The sequence below is a fragment of the Sycon ciliatum genome, chromosome 3, assembly GCF_964019385.1.
Source record: "Sycon ciliatum chromosome 3, ocSycCili1.1, whole genome shotgun sequence".
Classification (NCBI taxonomy): domain Eukaryota; kingdom Metazoa; phylum Porifera; class Calcarea; order Leucosolenida; family Sycettidae; genus Sycon; species Sycon ciliatum.
Window position 1 is genome coordinate 16,772,349 of NC_088645.1, and position 23,177 is coordinate 16,795,525.

General features: G+C 46.5%; 1 protein-coding gene across 1 annotated transcript in view; it reads left to right on the top strand.

Annotated features, from left to right (window-relative positions):
* LOC135812885 (transient receptor potential cation channel subfamily A member 1-like) overlaps positions 1 to 23,177 on the top strand; it is a 39,995-nt gene that overhangs the window by 10,818 nt on the left and 6,000 nt on the right. Inside the window, exons 8-26 of the mRNA XM_065326104.1 lie at positions 173 to 219; positions 1,225 to 1,347; positions 2,474 to 2,522; positions 2,921 to 3,118; positions 3,363 to 3,446; positions 7,051 to 7,133; positions 7,527 to 7,688; positions 10,904 to 11,015; positions 11,349 to 11,518; positions 12,782 to 12,866; positions 13,713 to 13,772; positions 15,802 to 15,894; positions 16,359 to 16,429; positions 17,309 to 17,505; positions 18,391 to 18,664; positions 19,093 to 19,255; positions 19,704 to 19,796; positions 20,422 to 20,591; positions 21,260 to 21,320. Coding sequence (XP_065182176.1) covers positions 173 to 219; positions 1,225 to 1,347; positions 2,474 to 2,522; positions 2,921 to 3,118; positions 3,363 to 3,446; positions 7,051 to 7,133; positions 7,527 to 7,688; positions 10,904 to 11,015; positions 11,349 to 11,518; positions 12,782 to 12,866; positions 13,713 to 13,772; positions 15,802 to 15,894; positions 16,359 to 16,429; positions 17,309 to 17,505; positions 18,391 to 18,664; positions 19,093 to 19,255; positions 19,704 to 19,796; positions 20,422 to 20,591; positions 21,260 to 21,320 — 2,295 coding nt within the window. The remainder of the gene's footprint in view (positions 1 to 172; positions 220 to 1,224; positions 1,348 to 2,473; positions 2,523 to 2,920; positions 3,119 to 3,362; positions 3,447 to 7,050; positions 7,134 to 7,526; positions 7,689 to 10,903; positions 11,016 to 11,348; positions 11,519 to 12,781; positions 12,867 to 13,712; positions 13,773 to 15,801; positions 15,895 to 16,358; positions 16,430 to 17,308; positions 17,506 to 18,390; positions 18,665 to 19,092; positions 19,256 to 19,703; positions 19,797 to 20,421; positions 20,592 to 21,259; positions 21,321 to 23,177) is intronic.

Consider the following 23,177-nt stretch of genomic DNA (forward strand, 5'->3'; position numbering starts at 1 on the left):
TCTCTCTATCTCTGTCTCTCTGTTTCTCTGTTTCTTACCCTTTCTCTGCTTCTCTCTGTCTCTCAGTCTTCCTCTGTCTCTCTGTCTCTCCCACTCTCTGTCTCCCCCACTCACTGTCACTCTTTTTTATTTTCTATTTTTACGTATCTCTATATCTCTTTATGTGATACAGGTTGTTGGCTTGTGTTTGGAAACATTGGACAACATAATGTTCAAAACGTAAGTGAATTTCACAATAAAGATAATATTCCAAAGTGCGAGGTTTACTGAAAGCAATATTTTTTCTCTCCATAACTCGTTATCACCCTGTCACTCTCTCACCCTTTCTGTCTATTTCTCTCTTAATTTCTCTCTATCTTTATACCTCCATCCTCCTTTATCTTTCTGCACCACATGCACGCACACACACAACACACACACACACACACACACACACACACACACACGCACTCACACGCACACACACGCACACACACACTTGTACTTGTACTTGTTGCACACTGCCAAAACTGGTCACGTGGGTCTCCCCGGGAGAGGGGAGAGAGACTCAAAAGGAATCTTGGAAAGATGACTCAATTGGCTATTGAACCGCCCAACGGCCGACACCCCCTGAAATCCCCAAAACTCTGGGTGGACTTGAAAATGATCCCACTTATGGGCTCACCACACCTCAGTAAGTGGGTGAGGACAAGGTGCAGAAAAAGGATTGACGGCATCAGGGTATCCGTCCTGGGATCCAACTGCAGTTACCCCTGCCCCCAGTGAAGGTAATACGTGCTACTAGTGTGGGTGGCTAAATCAGAGTGGATCTGATATTAGCTTCACTAGCACCATTGATTACACAAGAGTTAATCTAGCCAGAAGCAGTCCATGGTTAACAGGTATGTATACTTCAAATAGAAAGTATATGAACCCTGGAACCAACAAAGGTGGCAGGTACAACATTACACCTTCAAGTAGCCGAGACCGTTGGCAACAGACCCAACACAATCAGGCATAAGTGTACCTACCAACCGAACTAGCTGGCACACACGCACACACGCACACACACACACACACACACACACACACACACACACACACACACACACACAATGCTGGTAAACTGTAGTTGTGCCTCACCATGGATCTATGCACATCCACTGCATACAAACATACACCTGGAGGAATTGTGTATCACATTGACTGCTAAATGCAACCTGTATGATGCTGTATATTGCAGAGTCACGGCAGCACTGCACTTCATCTAGCCTCGCTCAACGGTCACCTGGATACTGTCAAGCTACTGTGTGAACGCGGTGCCAACATTCAGATGGCTGACAACGATCTTATGACAGCTCTGCACAGGTATGAATCAGGTGTGTGTGGGGGGGGGGGGGGAGGGGGTGTCTCTCCCTCTCTGTGTCACTATGTGTTTGTGTGCGTCCGTGCATCGGTGCAGTAAGGTGGACCTGTGTAACGTGTGTGCATGTGTGTGTGTAGGGGGGGGGGGGGAGGGGGGGGGGCTGTATGTGCATGAGTGCGGTGAACATGGGCATGGGCTGAATTCTCTCTGTTTCCACAATACGTTCCCAGAAGAAAGTGATCATGTGTTGGCAACTCAGTAGTACATGAATGTTGTAATTCGTCCTCGAGAGTACATCAGAATTGTATTCATTGCACTATGCAGTGTACAGTCCAGTCTGCGTTATGCTATACCTGTGTAGCCACTCACCTAACCTGTGTTATTCCATTGCCGGTATGGTGTGTGTAGGTGCAGCATAGGGGTGTTAGTGTGTTTGCGTGGCTGATACTGTTACTTACCAGGGCGTACTTGAAGTGTAGCCTGTCTCATCTCCAGTCAATACGGTTGTTAGTCACACGGCCAACAACAGCGGCTCTCTCAGTCTTGTGCAATCGTCACTATAGTTCATGAAGACTTCTGTATGGCTGACTGGTGTGCCGTGATGCATGCGTGCTGCCAAGTTTGACCCTATCAGCCTTAGTACCGTATTTCCCCGAATATAGGTCGCACCTTTTTACACTAAAATTCAAAGGTAAGAAAGGGGGTGCGACTTACAATCGAGCATGACTTGCTACTGAGTCAATATATCGAAACGATATGGCTCAAACCTGAAAATGGCGGTGCGACTTAAAATCGAGTGCGACTTAAAATCGGGGAATGACCGTTGTACACTTACTCTGGGGTCTTCGAACAATGTTTGCTCCCGCTCATTGTGTACGTAATATTTATGCCAGCTATACGTACAGCTGAGTAGGGCTTCCTCACACAATACACACACTGCTGCTACTGCTCACTCATAATCTACTATCCAGCTGTGCAGGGATGTCTCCCTATCAAGCATTGCACTCGGCTGTCCTGTGAAGCAATGTCGTCTTCTGCTTCCAGCCGTGTCTCTTTCAACTGCACTGGACTAGCACAGTATTTGCCTTGCAGTTCATCATCTGTTGTTCTCTGTTGTGTGCGATGCAGGGCTACTATGTTTGATCGACAGGACATTGTTGCCTACCTGCTGGAGAAGGTGAGCTTTACATTAGTCTGCCTATGTTGGCTCTTATTTTAATTTCCAGTCACTACCTTTGTTCATTACAATATCTCTCTCTGTCCCTCTCTGTCACCGTGTCTCTTGCCTGCTCCCCTCTCTCTCACTCTCTCCCTCTGGGACTCTCTCATTCTCTCTCCCACACACTCTCACTCTCTCATTTTCTCACTCTTACTCTCGCTCTCTCAGCCCCTCGTATTTTCTATTTCAGCAAAAACGCAATGGCTATATCCGCAGGGTGCAACGCTATGGATATGTTCTTGCACCATTGATTACTATGATGCTGGACACGCGCGCGTGTGTGTGTGTTTCGTGCTTGTGTATGTATGTGGTTGTGTGGGTGTTTGTGTTGATGTGTTACATACGTTCACCTGCAGGACAAAGATCTTCTTCAAGTACGTGACAAGGATGGCTATACACCAGTGTTGGTGGCAGCTGCGCGTGGCTATTATCAGCTGATCGGTGTGTTTCACAGTCACCAAGGCAGTGTTCGGGAGAAGGACAGCAGAGAGGCGACGTGTCTACACCTTGCTGTGCAGAATGGCAACATGAAGTGTGTCAAGCGTCTCCTGGAGGTGAGAACACCTCGCCACTTGCAACGACGTGCATGATCTCACACAGAGTTATGTTGCTATAGTATACATGTACTATTTGACTTGATCCTAGGTGCAGGTGTGGTGCGTAATACTAGGGTTGAGATGTGATTCTTTTTTAACAGCTCTTTCTCAAATGTAAGCAAATACCCTTGTCCTATCCTCCCCTATCCTCTTTGGTTCATTTTGCTGACCGCTACCGTCATGTCTGTGTTGATGTGTTCAGCTCAGTGGTAGGGAGTTGATCAACGAAGTGGACCGTGATGAAGCTAGCCCACTGCACTTTGCAGCCCAGAGCGGATCAGTCATGGTTAGTATCGTGTACATGGACATAGAAATAGTCGGGGAGCTGAAATCTGTAGGATGCTCTTTTTTCGGGGTATGCCACTTCAGAGGGAGGACTTGAAACTTCACACAGAGGTAGGTAAGGGCCTCTAGAGGACGATTTGAGAACTAGGCCGTCCCAAAGCTGTGCACCAACGATGGTGCGAGGAGTTTTGTTCGCTCATTGAACACTATTTTGTTCCGGTGATGTCACAATTTTTGCGCCGTTTAGTGCTTGAAAATGCCCAAAATCAACACGTTTCCATGACGCAACCAGACATTTTTCAATCTGAGGATCAAATGTTGGTGAATTTTCAAATTGAGAAAGACGAACCGAAGCATATGAAATAACATTGTCAATTGAAGTGTTTGAATTATTTTATATTGCTCACTTCGAGGAGGACAGGCGGTCTTGGGAGCTTCCTGTTAGTGTAAACTGCGACATGCCTATTCACCCTGATGGTGGCAGGCAGGTCACGTAGCACTGTCAGTCTCCATCGAGGCGATTCTTTTCACCAGTAGTACTTTGCTCATCGCTACATTCGATTTCATGCCACTCAACTATTGGGTGGAGAGTTGTGTGTTGAAGCACCTAAGGTACGTGTCTTTGATACAAAGAAGTACCACGGTAGCTGTACTAGATCACCGGAGAATTATTTGCATGATACCAGACCAGTAATTATGTGACAGTAGGACGTCAGTACTGTGCATCGTTTGAACAAAGTAACTCTTAGTTTGAAGACACATGCATCACCACAAGCTCCTACAGGGCAAGGCTTGACATCTCAAGTTATCTATATTGTGAAACTTGTCTGGCCTTAGAGTCAGGTGCAGAGCCAAGGATTAATTTATAAGAGGAAAAGAGGACCCAAGAGCTCTTCACAATCAGCTCATGCATGGCGATAACATTGCACCACACTGACCAACGGTACTGACGTTGTCCACTGTCTTGCCTTCATAATATTAACAAGTATAACAAATAATTACTCCATATCAGACTCAGGCCCGGAGTTCGCACTGAGTGCGTTCGATTATGCACGCGAATCGATTCACGAATTGATTCGCGCTATTCACATCACCCCATGTGAATAGAGTGAATGGATTCCGAATCGATTCCAGGGCTCATGACATGAAAATCGAACGACTTGAATGCACTTGAATCGATTCATGAATCGATTCAAGTGTGTAATCGAACGCACTCACTGACTTCACTGTCCGAACTATCTGAGCCGCTGGAGTCACTGGTTTCCGAGCTAGCAGGTACAGGAGCTGCGGCACAAGAACCATGCCAGGTCTAGATCAGATAGCCAAGAGGTGGTGTCGATAGGGGCAGTTGCCTCGTCACTGGGCACACATGTGGGGAGTTGGCTGCGAGCTCCAGCGATGTACTCTAGCTCAGCAGGTTACGGCGCTGCAATTGACCGCTGGCGACGTGTTCTGGTTGCTTCACTATTCTGTTGTGGCGGCGCGTACGGCATATGAGGAGTGGTACGGTTCTGGAGGACTATTCCATTTGTACAGTGCGTTGTTCCAATTCCAGACAAAGTCTCCTCGCATATATCGTTGTCCCAGCTGAAAAAGATTGGACAGCCACGCGGATCAACGGCTGCTGGTACACCACTGTTCTCCAGAGCTAGAGTCTGCTCTGCTATGGCAGTTTCCAGCTCCGATATCTTGGCATGCGATACCCCATGGCCAAAACGGTTGAGGCACGTTATGAACTGTTTGCTCCGTGTCAAGTGCCGTACAGCCATAGGCCCCTAGGGCAATGTGCTTTGGGGGCACTATGCATCCGGAGCTGGTACAGTACAAAATGTCTTGTGCAACTGCAGACAACTTAGCCATCAGGTGCTCCAGCAGAGCTATCCTATCATGCGGGCCAACCAACTTGTCTTGCATGGTGGGCCCGCCAATCAGCCAACACAAGAAGTTATGCAGGGTGGTGGGGACACATGCTTCCGCTGTTTCGCTAGACAGATCGGATGCCGTTGGCAGCGTCGGGAGGATGGGTTTCATACCTTTGATCGCCTGGTGTAGTTCCAGTGCAACATGAATGTAATAGGCCGTGGCCACATCAGGTGCTGATTTGTGCACACCAGGATCATGCTCACTGCCGCAAGTTTTTTCCTCATCGTCATCGGAATCCAGGAGGACTCTGGTGGCGTGTGTGGCGGATACTACCCTCCAGAAACTTTGACACCAGCTGAGGCTCAATGGATCCACGGACAAGGAGCTCCGAGGCTGATTGCCCTAGTAGAAGCCGCAGAAATCGCACCTGTGCACCAAAGTGCTGTTGAAGCACTGCTTCAGGTGGGCCGTGCCGTACGCCGGAGAGTCTACAGCCATGTCCTTCAGCTTCCGCACAAATCTATTCCGGATGTCAGCCATTGGGAGCGCAGAGATCTTGTTGGTGTCTTCCAACTGTTCCTCAATCTCCTGGGCCAGATCTTTAACCGCGGCCTTATACGGTGAAGGGTTCGGGCCAGTCTTAGCGGTTGGCTTCACGCGAATAAAATCCCGGTAGCACGTGAAATGGTACTGCACCTCGGCAGCGATGCAGTCTGGGCCGCCCTTCTGCACTGTCAGCAATACACGTTCTCGTAGATCTCTCTCCGTGCACTCTTGTGCCGCTGTCAGGATGTACTCGCCTGCCTCGAATGTTTCGCACATACTGAGCCACTCCACGCTCTTTCCCCGTCTTCTCCTCAGTCTTTTGAGGCAAAACAAACATGCCTACTGGCCGGATAGCTCGCTCACAGACCTAGTCTTTCGTGGGCTTGCTCGTGTCGTGCATGGTGTGCCAGCATCATCGTCGTCACTCTGAAATGTGCTACCAGAACTGGCTGCCTCATACTCTCTCCGGTTTTTGCAATGCGTGCCAGTGCCTTGCAGTGTGTGTAATTGCTGTAACATTTAGCATGATACCAGCCTCTTGGTTGCTCTCCGTGTGCACTCACCAGTTCCCAAGTTTTATCCCCGTGGACAGCGGCTGCTGCAAGTAGAGTGTCCCGGCTTTTGTGTGTGAAGTCAACAGCAGGTCCTGGATCGCCACCGATGCGCAGCTGTGGCACAAGTAGTCACCCCAAGTCACAGACACATCCTCCACATCGACAGGAATGGCAGTTAGGGACGTACCAGCCAGCAATACGTCGCCCTATTCACAACCTACTGAAGTGCAGGCCAGAGCATGAATAAAGTAGCGCCACATTCGAGTGCACAGACCAGTATGTGTAGTACTAGGGCTGGTTAGCACCCGGCAATGCTATTAATTCATTAGGTTGGATTTCTTTGGCCAGTACTGTATATAGGCATGGTCATGTGCAGATCTATCTTCACCTCTGGGGTCTGGTGCACGAAAGTTAGGCGTTCTTGGATGGTTTGCTCTCCTGACCAGCCGTAGAAGTTAGAATGTAAGTCATCATCAGTCGGTCGTACCATCTTATTGTTTTTAACAAACAACAAAAATGGAGCAACCAAAGGTGATTCTGTGGTGGTAGGGTGGGTCACTAGTGTCTGTCTTGGCAATTTGTGCATCAACCCGCTTTTGCATTGCCGCTCTACTGTGCATTCCTGTTTTGTTTTTAATGCAGCTCTGTGAGCTCCTAGTGAACAACGGTGCGGATCTAACAGTGAAAGACGAGCATGAGAGACTGGCCCTCCACTGGGCAGCAAGGTTAGCTATGATGAACTCCATACTGTGTGTTTGAAGAACTGGGACTTGGGGCAAGGAGAGGAATTACATTTTCTGCATGTTATATTGTGCACGTGTGTTTGCATGCATGGGAGCGTGGGTGCCTGCGTATAGCTCTCGTGTGTGCATGAATACAGTTCTGTGTGTGTATGCATGCACAATATGGTGGTTGTGTGTGTGTGTGGGGGGGATATAGTGATGCGGTACAACGTGGATTGAATTATCTGTTCCAATGCTAACAACACACTCCCACTCTGCGTGAGTGCATTGTACCCCAATATCAAGCTAGTAAAATGTTTTCCTTGAGGCTCTTCTCGAAATACACAGGAAAACCGTAAATGTCTTTACTTTCCTCATTTTGTACATTTGGTACAGGAATGGACACATGGATGCAAGCACGTATCTTGTAGCCAAGGCTCCCACCTATGTGAACGCCAGTGATGACCAGGGTCGTACTCCGCTACACCTAGCTGCTATTCACAAACACCACCACATTGTCAACATGCTGGCAGAGGCTGGTGCAGATGTAGCTGCAAGGTTAGAACTGACTAACTGTGATCGGTTGACTAACAATGTTTGGCCGTAGGGTGAAAACTGTCTGATCAATACTACTGTTGCAGACATTGAAGTCCGGTGGTATGACGGGGCCGGCACTCTTAGTGCACACACACACTGCAATTCATGTGCACAGTGCAAAAATGGTCAAGCAGTGTCCGGCATGCAATCAAGTCGTATCGTTTGCGTGCTCATGGCATGGCCAGCGCCCTGTGTCCGCTTGGATTCTCATCGGATTTCAATGTCCACACCAGGGAGTCGTACTCAAACTAGGGAGGTGACACGGCACAGAAATCCGTGTCACACGGGTTGACTCGCACCCGTGACCCCTCGTTGTTATTTTTGGAATAGTTCAGTCCAGTCCAGTCCGAAAGGTCATACTCGGATCGACTCGCCTTCTGTACTTCACCTCCAAGCGTGCCGCATGGGTGTCTAGTTTTTGAAATTATTGAGGCAGCACATTTCGTTTACAGCCCATCACTCGCCAGTATTCTTTGAAAGACTACCAGCAATTTGTTTAGCTCCTGCCATGTCCCAACTACTTGATAGCAGTGATGGCAACAGCAGCAGTTATGAGACGGCGTGTAGTGTTGCGGTAACTGTTCAGAACTGTTCAGAGTCGTATCCTAGGTTAATCCGAATACTAAAAATTGACCCAAATATTAATTAATTGCACATAACACGAAGCTGGTTTTTGAAAATTGTCAGTCGTGTATCTGCCCCATTTCTTCTTTATGACTTGCACAATACACCAGTCTTCCTAAACAACACATTTATAGCAGGGGTTAAGTACCATACAAGAGAAGTACAGCCAGTGATATTGTCATGTTGAAATACTACAATTTAAGTCAATTTTGACACAAATTACACGTAACACAAAGCCAGGTTTTGAAAAATGTAAGTCGTGTATCTGCCCCATTTCTTCTTTATGACTTGCACAATGGTCCAGTCTGCCTAAATCACACATTTATAGCAGGGGTTATGTACCATATTAGAGAAGTACAGCCAATGATATTGTCATGTCTAAATACTACAATTTTGACACAAATTACACATAACACGTTGTTGGTTTTTGAAAAATGTAAGTCGTGTATCTGCCCCATTTCTTCTTTATGACTTGCACAATACACCAGTCTTCCTAAACAACACATTTATAGCAGGGGTTAAGTACCATACAAGAGAGCTACATTGTACATCTAGTCATACTGTCATAAACAGCCAGCATTTTTCCTGCAGCAGTCACACCACCATCATCATTATTTCCAGGGAAATCCTCTTACATTGTCAGCTCCTACGTCGTTAGATACAATGTAGGGGGCTGTAGGACCGGCTCGTCAAAAATAGAGAACCTGAACAAGCGTGCTCGGGACGTCTCAGCAATCGTAGTATGCCTGTGCACTCCAATAAAAACTTGATCAATGGCAAAATCGTTCGCCACAGAAAAATCATACTTTGCGGGTCTTGCGTTGCACGCTTGGAGGTGAAGTACAGAAGGCGAGTCGATCCGAGTATGACCTTTCGGACTGGACTGGACTGAACTATTCCAAAAATAACAACGAGGGGTCACGGGTGCGAGTCAACCCCTGTGACACGGATTTCTGTGCCGTGTCACCTCCCTAGTTTGAGTACGACTCCCTGGTCCACACTAGTAGTGTATGTGTGTGTGTATGTGTGTGTGTATGTGTGTGTGTGTGTGTGTGTGTGTGTGTATGTGTGTGTGTGTGTATGTGTGTGTGTGTGTATGTGTGTGTGTGTGTGTGTGTGTATGTGTGTGTGTGTGTGTGTATGTGCGTGTGTGTGTGTGTATGTGTGTGTGTATGTGTGTGTGTGTGTGTGTGCGTATGTGTGTGTATGTGTGTGCGTGTGTGCGTGCGTGTACGCGCGTGTGTGTGTTTGTGTGTGTGTGTGTGTGTGTGTGTGTGTGTGTGTGTGTGTGTGTGTGTGTGTGTGTGTGTGTGAGGGGGGGGGGGGGATGGTAGCTGTGTCGTGTACATCAGGCTGAAGTGTGGTGGTCAATTCAACAGCCTTGCAAGCTGTTGACTGGTGCAATCCCAGCACAAGTTGCTATGGCTTCTGCTGTAGCATCGCCTTCGGCAATGGGCGTCATAAGGTCAAAGGTGTGTGTGTGGGGGGGGGGGGGGGGGGGAGCTCTACTGTGCGATACATACATGTATATGTACAAGGTACAGTCGTGGCCGAATATATCCGACCTGTGAGCCGAAAGCAGCGCCATGGCTCGTGCAGCGCTCGGATAGGCCATTATGGTACGTTGCACGCACACCGTGGGCATGGCTGTGACAGAAGTGTGGGAATATCATGCAACTCAGCGCAGTGCGAGACGTGTCCCTTTCTCAATGCATGACCTATCTCGCCCTGATATCCTGCTGAACTGTAGCTGTACTGGATCGAGCATGTACTGGTACCAGGTAGTCATACCCAAACGGTTTGGGTATGACTACCTGAAATAGGATATACACTCAGCAAGCAACGGAAAACAGAGTTTTGTTTGGATTGGTTTTCTTCTCCAAAGTTCGGTACTTGGTGTTTCCACCTTCTGCTCGGATCACAGCAGGGATCCGATCGTCCATAAAGTCGGCAAACACGGCAATGGTGTCCGTCATTTTTTGGAAACACCAGATTTCCTGAAAATTCTAATGTCTTCAGTTTCAACTTCCTCAAACTTGTGGATTCCAATGGTGGTTTACCGTGTGCGCTAGGCGCTAGGCCCTGTTAACGAACTTGGGAACATCTACATATACCTCTCATGCATATGATCATGAATTCTCTGATTGTGATGCCATGCTAAAAAATAATTTTATGTGTTAGGTACCTCCTACCGCTCGTTCTACAACCTTTTCCATGCTGGCCTGCATGCAGCCCATACTACCAAACTCAACATATGCGCATGCACATCCTGCGCCCCACTTTCCTGCTGTTCAAATCAGTATTTGTCTTGCTTTGAAGAAACCTCCTTTGTTCATCATATATAAAGGTACTTTAGAGTCACTGGGCGTACGTGTAGCTTTTCCACTTGTAGTGGTAATGCTATATTCACAGGTTTGAGGTAAAGATGCGAAAGAGAAAAGTCTGAAGAAAAATTATACATTCGGTTGATTGCATTACATCTGTGTCACGTTGACACTTGTCCTCTCTCTCTCTCTTCCCAATGCATTCTGATATTGTATGTGATCGTTTAGGGACTGTGGTCGTTGGACAGCGCTATGTCATGCATCAAGGCAGGGATGTGAGCAGTCTATCTCACATCTACTGGACCACGGGGCACCTCTCAACATGCTCGACAATTACAAGGTACAGCTGATATACAACATTAACTATAGGAAATCCTGCACCTGTAGCCACCCACAAGATTTCTGGTTACAATCATTGAGTGTGTCGGTGTTTGCTAATATTCACTGTGCATACATGCCAGTACAAAAGTCTTTCTTGTACAATCTGCACTTGTTAGAAGTATGATATGTGTGCGTGTGTGTGTGTGTGTGTGTGTGTGTGTGTGTGTGTGTGTGTGTGTGTGTGTGTGTGTGTGTGTGCGCATGAGTAGGCGGGCATGATAACGTGCCTCAAATCATGCTCTAATGCTTGTGCTGTTCTTTTGCTGTATTCCTCTGGGGACTCCCCCTACAGAACAGTGCACTAATCCTGGCTAGTGGTGCAGGTCATGTGGCAGCTGTTGAGCGACTTCTATCACATGGTGCAGACCTGTCACATGTAAACAACAACGGCATGACCAGCCTGGACATAGCTATACACTATGAGAAAGCAGAGGTTGCCATGGCACTGCTTCGACATGACAGGTATGCAAGTCACAGATGACCTTCTCTCTGACTCCCTTTCTGATGATCCTCCGTTATTTTGTTACCTGTTCGACCCTTTGAAGTTGTAAATTGTACTGTTGAGACAACAAACTGAAATAAATCCAAAACTAACAAACCACCATAATTCCTCTGGTGTACCAACACTTTGTCAACTCATGCATTTCACCGTCTGATATCGTGAACAGTGCGAATTCTAGAAGATACCCCGTCGCCGTCGTTTGGATGTGCGTGGGTCTCTCATATCAGAAGCCTTAGTGTCAAGTGTGTGAGCAGACTAAGGACTTCGAGTGCCCCGTTGTACAACGCAAGTAAATCCTGAGCCCGATAAGCTGGCACCAGTACATCATGTGGCCGGTTGTGTGTGTGTGTGTGTGTGTGTGTGTGTGTGTGTGTGTGTGTGTGTGTGTGTGTGTGTGTGCCAGCTTCTTCAGTGCTGCTCAATGAAATCCAATTGAGAGAGTCAATGTCACGCCAGGCACAGTGCAGCCCTATACCTGCGAACACGGGATGTATACGGGGCAGGACTCAAATGGTTTTCATTGAGCAGCAGTGTAGTAGCTCGAGTGGTGTGTGAACCTTTAAAAGCAAGATATATTCATTGAGTCTGTTGCCATCTCATCAGGCTCAGCTAGTTGAAAGTGTAATACGGTATCTTTAAATACACCGTTGTTGGTTTTAGTGTCCATATACTTTTATCGTAGCAAACATATCAGATTTTGTTGACAAGATGAGCTCCCCTGGGTAGATAAACTCTTGTGTAAGTCTGGATTCCTATAATTATTAGATTCACTTTGACACAGCCACCCACACAAGTGTCAAATATTACCTTCACTGGGGACAGGGGTAAAATGCAGTCATATCCTGAGATGGTAACCGGTATGTTGATGCCGTCAATCTTTTTTCCGCATCTTGCCCTGCTCCTCTTGCTGATGTGTGTGGTGCCCATTAGTACGATCATTTCCAAGTCCAACCAGAGTCTAAGGTTTTCGGGAGGTGTCGGCAGTTGGCCGGTTCAACAACTGATCAAGTTAACTTTTCAATATTCCCGTTGAATTTCTCTCCCCTCTCCTTTGAGACCTGTGGGACCAGTTTCTTGGAGGGAACAAGTACAAGCAAGTAAAATTGTGTGTGTATTGACACTTGTGCACGTGCGTATGCGTTCGTGTGTACGGGTGCATGGTATGTGTGTGCGTGTGTTTTCATGCATGTGTGTCTGCATGCATTCATGTGTGTGTCTTGTAGGTGGCATGAGATCATGGATAGTCGTGAGTTTGATGGCAATACGCCGATGAAGCGATTGGTGGAGAAGATGCCTAAAGTTGCCCAGGTTAGAGCTGGTACTGATAGCAGCAACATTGGTGGCTCAATGTATGCTTCTGTCCACAGCTTTGTCCAAGTTGTTTTTGCACAGGAGCAGTGTCTGCTCAAGAACCGGGTCAGCCGGGTGAGCAACCCGGTTGGGGAGTACTGGGACCCGCTTGGAAAAAGTACACCGGGTCACATGTGACCCGGTTAGGACTCAATCAGGGCGTCCTAAGATTCCTTGATGTACAATAGCCGCACTTGAATGTACCCGGGACTGACCCGGTTGCAAGAGTTGTGCCAGGTACACATGTACCCGGTTGGTTTGAAATCCTAGAGCAGACACTGAGTAAGAGATTGTTTTTTTGTTTTTGTTTTTTTACTATTGCAATGCAGTGGGAGGCTTGGGTGTAGGTTCTTGCATGTACATGTGGCTTTCCGGCTGAAGATGTGAATTTGAATTGAAGCACAAAAGAACAATAGCAACTACATCATCTAGTTTCTACGAGTATCACTATCCGCCAGTTTCAGCTCGTGCATGCTCCTGTTGTATTTCTCACTGTTATGCAGTACAGGCTGATAAAATCCACCCTGCATCAAGCTGCGATTGACTTCCAGCAGTTGGCCAGCTTCACTTGTAGTTCACACACCCGTCAAGAAATTTGAGGCGCACTTCTTGGGCACAGGAAGTGCTAGATTTTACAGACCATTGCTGCATTTCACACTTCTTGTATCATTGACAGTTTTCCTGATGTTTCCGCAATGCAGTCGATCAAGATCTCGGCAAGTGTATAAAGTTTGTTTCCCATTGCACATATACGATCAGGTAGGCTGATATTCTCCGCCTGTACCCCGTATTTGTATTATGCAGTTCGTTCTGGATCGCAGTGTTGAGACGACACCAGCACCGGAGCACAAGGGCGGTGTGAAGGTAAGTCTAGATCTACTCTGGAAAGAGAGAGAGAGAGAGAGAGAGAGAGAGAGAGAGAGAGAGAGAGAGAGAGAGAGAGAGAGAGAGAGAGAGAGAGAGAGAGAGAGAGACAGGTGGATTTGTCCACTACTAAAATTATACTCTGTTCAGCTGGCAAAGTCACATTTCTCTCAAGCCCTCTATTATTCAAAGTCCGGCAACTTTTTTATGAGAGCTCAGGAGGTTTCTTGGTACAGGTTCTCCCTCGTTAGTAGATAATCTCTGGCCCATCGAAAAAGTGTCTTATAACGAGACTTATCTTGTAGCAGGACTTGCAGCTAAAGGTGAAATAGGCACTACTTCGTACTTACTGGGGCTACCCTCGATACAACATAAATTATCAATGCTTCAACTCGTTATAAGATAATTGAAAATCTTCAACATAACTCTTCCTTGGATGAAAAGGATCGTCCATATTCGCGAATACATAGATATAATTACGTTTGGTCCTTCTGCTTTATCCTACCTGTTTTGGCCTTGGTCCTGCATGGTCAGTATTATCTTATACTGAGGGTTTGGCACTCCGGGGACCTGGGCAAAGGGTCGTTATAACGAATTTTATGTACTAACGGATTATGTTGTAACCGGACCTGTAAACAGTTGTATAGACCACGTTTCGCCAGGGGATTTCAGATTTCTATTTACTAACGGGGTTTATGTACTAACCGGACTCGTTATAATGAGGGAGGACCTGCATTCTAAATTCGAATGAGATTAAACAACGCATGTCTGAGCTTTGCACCAGAATACACACCCAGTTCATTTATCCTTTCCAACAATTTGGATGTCACCCATCATAAGGATTAGCTTTACATACTAAGGTATGTGGAGAATGTGGAGCACCTCAATGATTTGAAAGTTTAAATTTATGGTGAAGGTAGCCTATAGAGGTTATGCAATAACATAGTCAGTTGAGATGCTTTGGCAAAGTCGTAGCATAGCGATGCTCTACTGCACAACCTCCAGCTCATCCCGTAAATTAGCGCCCGTAAGTGGGTCTGCTAGTTCACCATAACATCATTAATTATATTGTCCAGTGTGACCGCTTCCCCTGCAAGAGTTGTTAGCTTTCCTTTGCTTCAAGGTGCTTTACCTAGTGACGGTGATGAGCCTCAGGATCCATTGAGAGACCTCTCTCGACAGAAATTAGTGGAGAATTACACAAACTATTGCCATCTCTGCTCAATGATCTATAATCTAATCTATCCAACATTTGGAACAACCACCTTATTCTCCAATAATACCGCCAAAGTTGCAACATCTCGTTTGCAATTCAATTTGCCGCCATTATTAACAGAACCTGTGTGTTGGATATCTGTTTGATTGCTGTGGAAAGTGTATGATAACCTGTGTGTTGGATGTCTGTTTGATTGCTGTAGAAAGTGTATGATAACCTGTGTGTTGGATGTCTGTTTGATTGCTACAGAAAGTGTATGATAACCTGTGTGTTGGATGTGTGTTTGATTGCTACAGAAAGTGTATGATAACCTGTGTGTTGGATGTCTGTTTGATTGCTACAGAAAGTGTATGATAACCTGTATGTTGGATGTCTGTTTGATTGCTACAGAAAGTGTATGATAACCTGTGTGTTGGATGTCTGTTTGATTGCTACAGAAAGTGTATGATAACCTGTGTGTTGGATGTCTGTTTGATTGCTACAGAAAGTGTATGATAACCTGTGTGTTGGATGTCTGTTTGATTGCTACAGAAAGTGTATGATAACCTGTGTGTTGGATGTCTGTTTGATTGCTACAGAAAGTGTATGATAACCTGTGTGTTGGATGTCTGTTTGATTGCTACAGAAAGTGTATGATAACCTGTGTGTTGGATGTCTGTTTGATTGCTACAGAAAGTGTATGATAACCTGTGTGTTGGATGTCTGTTTGATTGCTACAGAAAGTGTATGATAACCTGTATGTTGGATGTCTGTTTGATTGCTACAGAAAGTGTATGATAACCTGTGTGTTGGATGTCTGTTTGACTGCTGTAGAAAGTGTATGATTTCCGCTATGTCAGCGAGGATCCCAGTGAATTTGAAGGTCTGCCGTTGAGCATTTCCATGGAGCCGTTTCAGGCTATGGAGGTAAATCTTGAATCGTGCTCTTCTGACTTCCGTCTTCTGTATTTTTTGTGTTGTTGTTGTTGTAATTCCCTGGCCTGTGATATCAACGCTGCCAGGTGTGGGGTAAGATGGGCTTTGCTCGCTGAGTGTGTCCTGCTGCCCAGTATCGGATGACATGCTTTATTGATTAGAGATGTGATGATTCGATGATGCCATCTTCATTTGTTTCGTCGATATGATCGATTCGATCGATTTTTGATTCGGTCGTCTGATGAGCTCCCACTATCTTACGAAACGAAACAAGCTTGTCAGCAGTAACTACTTGCTGTTGTGGGGTGTTGGTGCTTGCAAGCGTTGTCTCGTCTTGTATGGTCGAAAAAAGAACCTACTACTACTACTACTACTACTACTACTACTACTACTACTACTACTACTACTACTACTAGAGATATGATGCTTGTTGTCTGTCTGCATCCCGCCCGTAGGTCATGGTGGAAAATGAAAGAGAGAAGTTGCTTGCACATCCTCTTTCGCAGGCCTTGCTGCAGAGTAAATGGTGAGTGGAGAGCTTCTTTGTAGCCACTGTTTTCGACTGCTGTGCTTGTACCTACTTACGCATGCACGTGCGTTTGAGCTGATGTGTGTATCCGTATATGCGTCCATGGAATCATAACCAAGTACACCCAGAGTCTGGGGATTTCAGGTCGTTGGGTGGTTCAATAGAGAATAGTCATCTTTCTAAGATTCTTTTTGAGTCTCCCTCCCCTCTCCCGGAGAGACCCAGGTGATCAATTTTGGCAGTGAGCAAGTACAGTAGTGCTGTGTGTGTGTGTGTGTGTGTGTGTGTGTGTGTGTGTGTGTGTGTGTGTGTGTGTGTGTGTGTGTGTGTGTGTGTGTGTGTGTGTGTGTGTGTGTGTGTGTGTGTGTGTAACGATGAGTGTGTGAAGGGGGGGGGGGGGGGGGGTGGGGAGAGAGAGAGAGTTCCTGTCATCCAGATAGTGGTTTGGGTGTACATATATTTTCTGAAGATTGTACTGATCTGCCTACTGCCTTTGTTGTTGCTGGCAGCTTCTATTGAGATTCTGTTCACAGTCTATCCACATGCTTGCTGTCAAACTACCATGCAACAGGGTTTTTTTTCTGGTTGCCATGAAGACCTGCAGTTGTAGGTCAGTTGTAGCGCTGTACCCGCGACTGCTTCTGTATGTGATTGCACTGATTGACCACTGGTAACATGCGTAAAGTGCCGTGTGTCCATCTATTGCTGCTCACTTTGACGATGTGGTCCCCGTTGTGTGCGTACGTGCGTGCGTGTGTGTGTGTGTGTGTGTGTGTGTGTGTGTGTGTGTGTGTGTGTGTGTGTGCATGTGTGTGTGTGTGTGCATGTCTGTGTATGTATGTTGGTGTGTGGGTGTGTGTGTGGGTGTGGGTGCAGGGACTCGTTCTGCAAGGTGCTGTTCGTTCTCAATCTGCTGGTGTATATCGCATTCCTGGTTGCCCTGTCGGTGTATGCGCTATCAACTGATCTACCAAACACACAATCGGCTGCCAGAACCAAGAACGAGGCATTTGATAAAGAGAGAACAGCGCGTTATCATCCGGTCACGCAGGTTACTTGTAACACTGTCTATGGTAAGTCTAAATGCATGCATTAGTACGTAGTGAGAATCACCTTCCTGCTGTGGCCTGGTCACTCTCTGTCCCAGGCCACTTTTTTTTTTATTTTTTTTTTTTTACTGAATACCACAGTACCATCAGATGCTGCACAGCGGGGGGCGGTGGCATATTGGATGGAAGTGGGGGCGGGGCAAAAGTAACTCCTCCATCCTAGTCGAGGGCCTGTCACAGCACACAGTGAGAAGAGGAGAAATTCTGTTGAAACCTAAGTTTACCTTTAACTTTTCAATGCGAAACCTGCCTGATGGTCGTCAAGAAACTTACAGAACTGACCCTCTCCTTACTGTGTGACAATACTCTACCTGCGGGTATGGCTACTTAGGGTATTGAACACTTTTCAGCTATGCAACGGAGCACCCTACTTATTTTCATGGCTGTTATTGTAAGAGCTCACCACTCTAGTTATTGATGCTGTATTTTCCAGGGGTGCGGAAGTGCTGAGCCGGTATCAGGCTGGCAACTCTAATATACTGCTTTTGACAACACTGTTGCACTTTTGGTCTGCGATCACCTTTCTATAATACCAAGAAATACAGAGAAATGTTTATGCGAGTCTTCCCTGCGCACCTTTTCTATTTTTAAACTGCCCTAAACAGAAACCATAGAATAGATGTTGCTTGGACCAAGCAGCGCCGGACTGTTCAAGTAATACTGTCACTGTGCTTGAGGTATTTATACCTGTTATTTGTACCTCGTCACATGTGTTTGTGTGTGTGCGTGCGTGCGTGCATGTGTGTGTGTGTGTGTGTGTGTGTGTGTGTGTGTGTGTGTGTTTGTGTGTATGTGTGCATGTGCATGTGGGTGTGGGTGTTCTGCCATGTGTCAATTTCTTGCCTGCAGGTCTGGTTGACTTTGTGTACACATCTGGTCATTTGCTCAACACTAGCCTTGCCTATGGCATACGTCCATGCAACGGAACACTATTCTCGCACCTCGTCACGTGCAGATCCAACAGACGTGGCGAAGATTTGACCGTCTTCAGCCCGTATGCCAATCATAGTCGTGCTTGTCCTTCGGGCAATGTCTCCTTTCTCCTGGCCTGTCCTGTTGTGTCAAGTACATCTGCTAGCACTGCCACTAGCACTACTATGACTGGTGTAACCAGCTCACTCAGGTATGCACCTGTGCATTGTCTTTCTGCTCAGGAATACGGCTGCTGTGTGTGTGTGGCATGATTGTGTGTATAATCCCACTGCTTTCTCATACACATGTGATCATGACACAGGTCACATAGATTGCTGGACTAAGTCCAGTAGTATGAGCCACTGTGTTATCTTCTATCAATGTGCATGGGGTTTGTACTTTTCTCACTAGCCTTCCTGTCTGCTGCACTGTGTTCCACCCCTGTACATGTTATGCAAATGTTGTATGCATGTGTGTGTGTGTATGTGTGTGTGTGTGTGTGTGTGTTTGTGTGTGTTTGTGTGTGTGTGTGCGTGTTTGTGTGTGCGCGCGTGCGTGTGTGTGCGTGCGCGTGCGTGCGCGTGCGTGTGTGTATGCATGTGTGTGTGTGTTTGTGTGTGTGTTTGTGTGTTCCCTCAGTTACATGGCATATGAAGAAGGACACGTTGGTCAGGGATCTACCTGTTCACACCATGCCTATAACAGTACATGTCAGTTGAATGCACAGCAGCTTGGTGTCATCTATAGTGATCAGCCTATAGGAAATAGCAGTGAGCTATGTGACTCACCGTTTGAACTCAAGGTAAGAATGTAAACAATTAGCAATACTCAATTTGCTCTCTCTCCTCTCTCTCTCTCTCTCTCTCTCCCCCCCTCTCTCTCTCTCTCTCTTCTGGAAGCGGTCTTCCTATCGGCAAATTCTCATAGAGGTGAGCAGGCTTTCTACACGCAACGATCAAGGGAGGGGCTTTTTTAACGGCACATGTGCATAGAGAGGATGAGGTTTCCCACCTGCACACATACATGTATGCATGAAGGGGAGGGGGCTTTCTAGTTGCACATTCGCATACGAGCATGTGTGCCCGCCTCCCAGTGTTTCTAGCTACGTCAACTGGATACCCTTTGTGTACTCTGTGTGCTATATGCACTCTGTATGCTTGGCTTGCTGTATGTGCTGTGTGATGTGTGGTCTGTGCTGTGTGCTGTATGTGCTCTGCATGCTGTGTGCTATCGTTCATCTCCAATCACAGAATCCACCAACTCAAGCTCTAGTTGGCCAAGTTTTCGTGATAGTGTTTGCAGTCATTCACATCATCAAAGAACTGATCTACATCATCACACTTGTAAGCATATGAGCATGGCATGCTCTTCTTTTTGAGCTCCCAATACTCGTACACTCAGGCTTTGAGCACGGCATGTTCTGCTGGCTTTGAGCACCGTGCACTCTTGTGGGTACTAACTGGCATATGATATCAAATTATCAATATTTCCACAAAAAGTGGCAAATGAGGAGTACTATTTCCACTGGAACTCGCCCACAGGGTGCCCGGTAGACCGAAGTGCCCATAACTTCCCGGAGTCCGGATAACCGAGGTACAGTAAGTCGACAAATTTTCGGCCCATTCACATTTCGGCCTTCCAGGGCTAAAACCCATATCGGCGGCATCACATTTTCGGCCTGTCCTGCTACCGCCTGTATACACTGTCACACGGAACATTGCAAAACAAAATTTCGGCCGCAACAAACTTTCAGTCAAACATGACCAGGCCGAAATAGCCGAAAAATAGAGATGTGCCGAATATTTGTTGACTTACCCGTAGGAGTATATAATGAAGTTTTGACATAACTGTATGCATTATTCATAAGTTTGGCGTGTATTTTTGTGATAGCTCACCCGTTTCTCTGCTTCATCCTAATCCCTTTATTTGCTGTTGTGTGTTCTATGTGTATAATAATTATTGTTTCAGAGACTGGACTACTTCCAGCCTGAGACAATCCTAGACTGGTGTGTGTATAGTCTTTCACTGGTGTTTGTGTGGCCAGGGCTGTATGGCCATCAGCCAAATGACATTCAGTGGAGATGTGGTGCCATAGCCCTGTGTGTCGCCTGGTTCAATCTACTCACATACGTACAGAGGTACGGATGTATATCAGGTTCTAGTGTGCTGTGTGTATTCATGTGAAGTTATTATAATATGGTATTGGTCAGGTTAGATTATGCGTCCCAGTGGTCAGAGATGTAGGAGATGGGCATCTCGTAGCCCTGCCCCTCCCCGATATTCCCACCAGTCTGTAGAGCATCACTTGTCATAATTTGTGTGTTTGGGAGGAACCATGGGAGGGGGCATGTTTGGCTGTGCGTGTGTGTGCGGGGGGGGGGGGGGGGGGATACATGCGGCAGGATCCCGGGATGGATTTTGGTACTTCGATGCCGTCAATCCCTTTTCTACATATTGTCCTCATGTACTTACTGCGGTGTGGTGAGCCCATAAGAGGGATAATATAAAAGTCCACCCAGAGTTTTGTGACGTCAAGAGGTGTCGGCCTTTGAGCTGTTCAATACCCAACTGAGTTGAGTCATTTTCCAACATTTCTTTTGTATCTTTCTTTCCTATGCCGGGCAGACCCATAGTGAACCAGTACGAGTACAATTATCAATATTCCTGGCTGCATGTGTACATGCAGTGCTCTCTGATGGTAACCTTATGCATGAAGCTCAGAAACACAGCTACAGCATTTGCCTTCTGTGTTTGTTTGTGTGTGTGTGTGTGTGTGTGTGTGTGTTTATGTTTGTGTGTATATTAGGTTCAATGAAGTTGGCATATATGTTGTGATGTTCTGGTCCGTTATCAAGACCTTCATCAAGGTGCGTGTACAGCCAGCATGTGCGTGCAAATGTTGTGCATATTTGGAATGTTCTTGCATTGCACACGCTGGCTTTAAGATGTCTACACCATTACACTATTCCTGCGTTCAAACAATCTGCGGACGAGACTGTTTCGTTCTTTGTGGACCCGTCAGCGCAGCACAGAGAAAATGATGTCGAACCTGATAGCAATGAAATATAATTTTTCCAAATGGCTTTCAGGCCCAGGAAACCTTTCCCAGCGGGAAAGGCTGCACTGGAAAATGTTTCCCGAACTGAAACGTAACATGACCTATGAAACTAAGGAAATTTATCCGAACATGCAACTTTCCACGCCCATCTAAATGTCCCCTAATGAATGCCTGCTCATATGGTAAAGATCTACTCACCTGCTGTGATTGCCCGATACACACCATGTGCAGTGTATACCGTATTGTCCTCGACATTCGCCTCTCAGGCACAGCAGGTCTACATAACCCCCCAATGTGCACACATCTCTATCGATTCGACCATGATAGGCAAAAATCGTAGATTGTTTGATTTGCATGATACGTTTCGGTGTCTACATGTGACAGTTTGACTACAAACAGTGGATATAGGAAAGCCTGTAGGATCGAGGAGTGAGTGTAGTGCCGTGTGTGTGCTATTTTTGTGACATGCAGCTACTACTGTTAAGTCATGTATAAAAGCTGTGGCTTATAATTATGACTTTTGGTGGGAATTTTGCAGGTTTCTATATGAGACATGTTTCTGTACAAGACAGGTATTTCTATGTATGTCAACACTAAACCAAGCTTATGTGCCGACAATGCATCTCGAAAAATCAGGCTTGTACTCGAAACAGGATTCTACATGAGACAGGCTTTTATGCAAGACACTACGGTATTCAAGGGTGGCCTGTGTGCAATATACTGGTTCCAAAAGTGTTGGTTCTACTTCCTCCGTTAACAAAAACTTCGTGATGGATTTTGATGGATATGAAAACGCTTAGAACAGGTCAAGAACAGTTTGTATTGACTGCAAATCACTGGAGGAAGGTGTTTCAGCCTATGTACAGCGTATTTACAAGAGAAACTGTTGGCGGAATGAGCAGAGTTCAGTTTGCGTCGCTTTCGCTCGATTCATTTTTGACCTGCGTCGCTGTCGACATCTGCTGCACGCGAGTCGTCATCTGCTGTACGCAAGTCATCTCTCTCGAGTCGTTGTTCAGCTCGTTTCAGCCTTGCCTCGGCTTCTTTGATCACACTCCGCTTGATGTCGCCGTCGTTCAAGTAAGTTTGCTTTCAAGCTGCGTGATCCGCCGCGATGGCGATTACTCGTTTCCACCAGGGAGTCGTGAAAAATATTTTACGACTCCCTGGTTTCATCTTCGCTCTCCAGAACTCCGCGAAACGAGGAGTAAAGGCACAGCCAATATGATTCCATTTTCTCTAATGGATACCAGCACTGAACGGCAGCGGCTAGCAAGTCCAGTCGACTTTCTTTAGCCACGAGACTCGCATCGGACTGCACACTTCTGAAAGAATGCAAGGTCATTAGCATTTGAATCTGGGCTTTGCGCAGGTTGAACAAGAACTTGAGTTCAGAAATATTTTCATTGAGCTTTGCGATCGGAGCAGCTCCTTGTTCACTCGCTCATTGAGTGGGCTCGCTGCTCCGTTTTATCGCTCTCTATCACTCTCCAACGTACTCAGTGCTAAAGTGGTAGAGAGGCCAAGCAGCGCAATATCCCCTCGGAGAAGTGGTATTTCAGTTTCGCTCGCCATGACTGTCATCACCTATGTTTCCACAGCGCAACCATCGATTCCGCTCTGCTTGTTTTGAAAGGTCGCTTTCCTTGCATCGTACCTCTGTCAT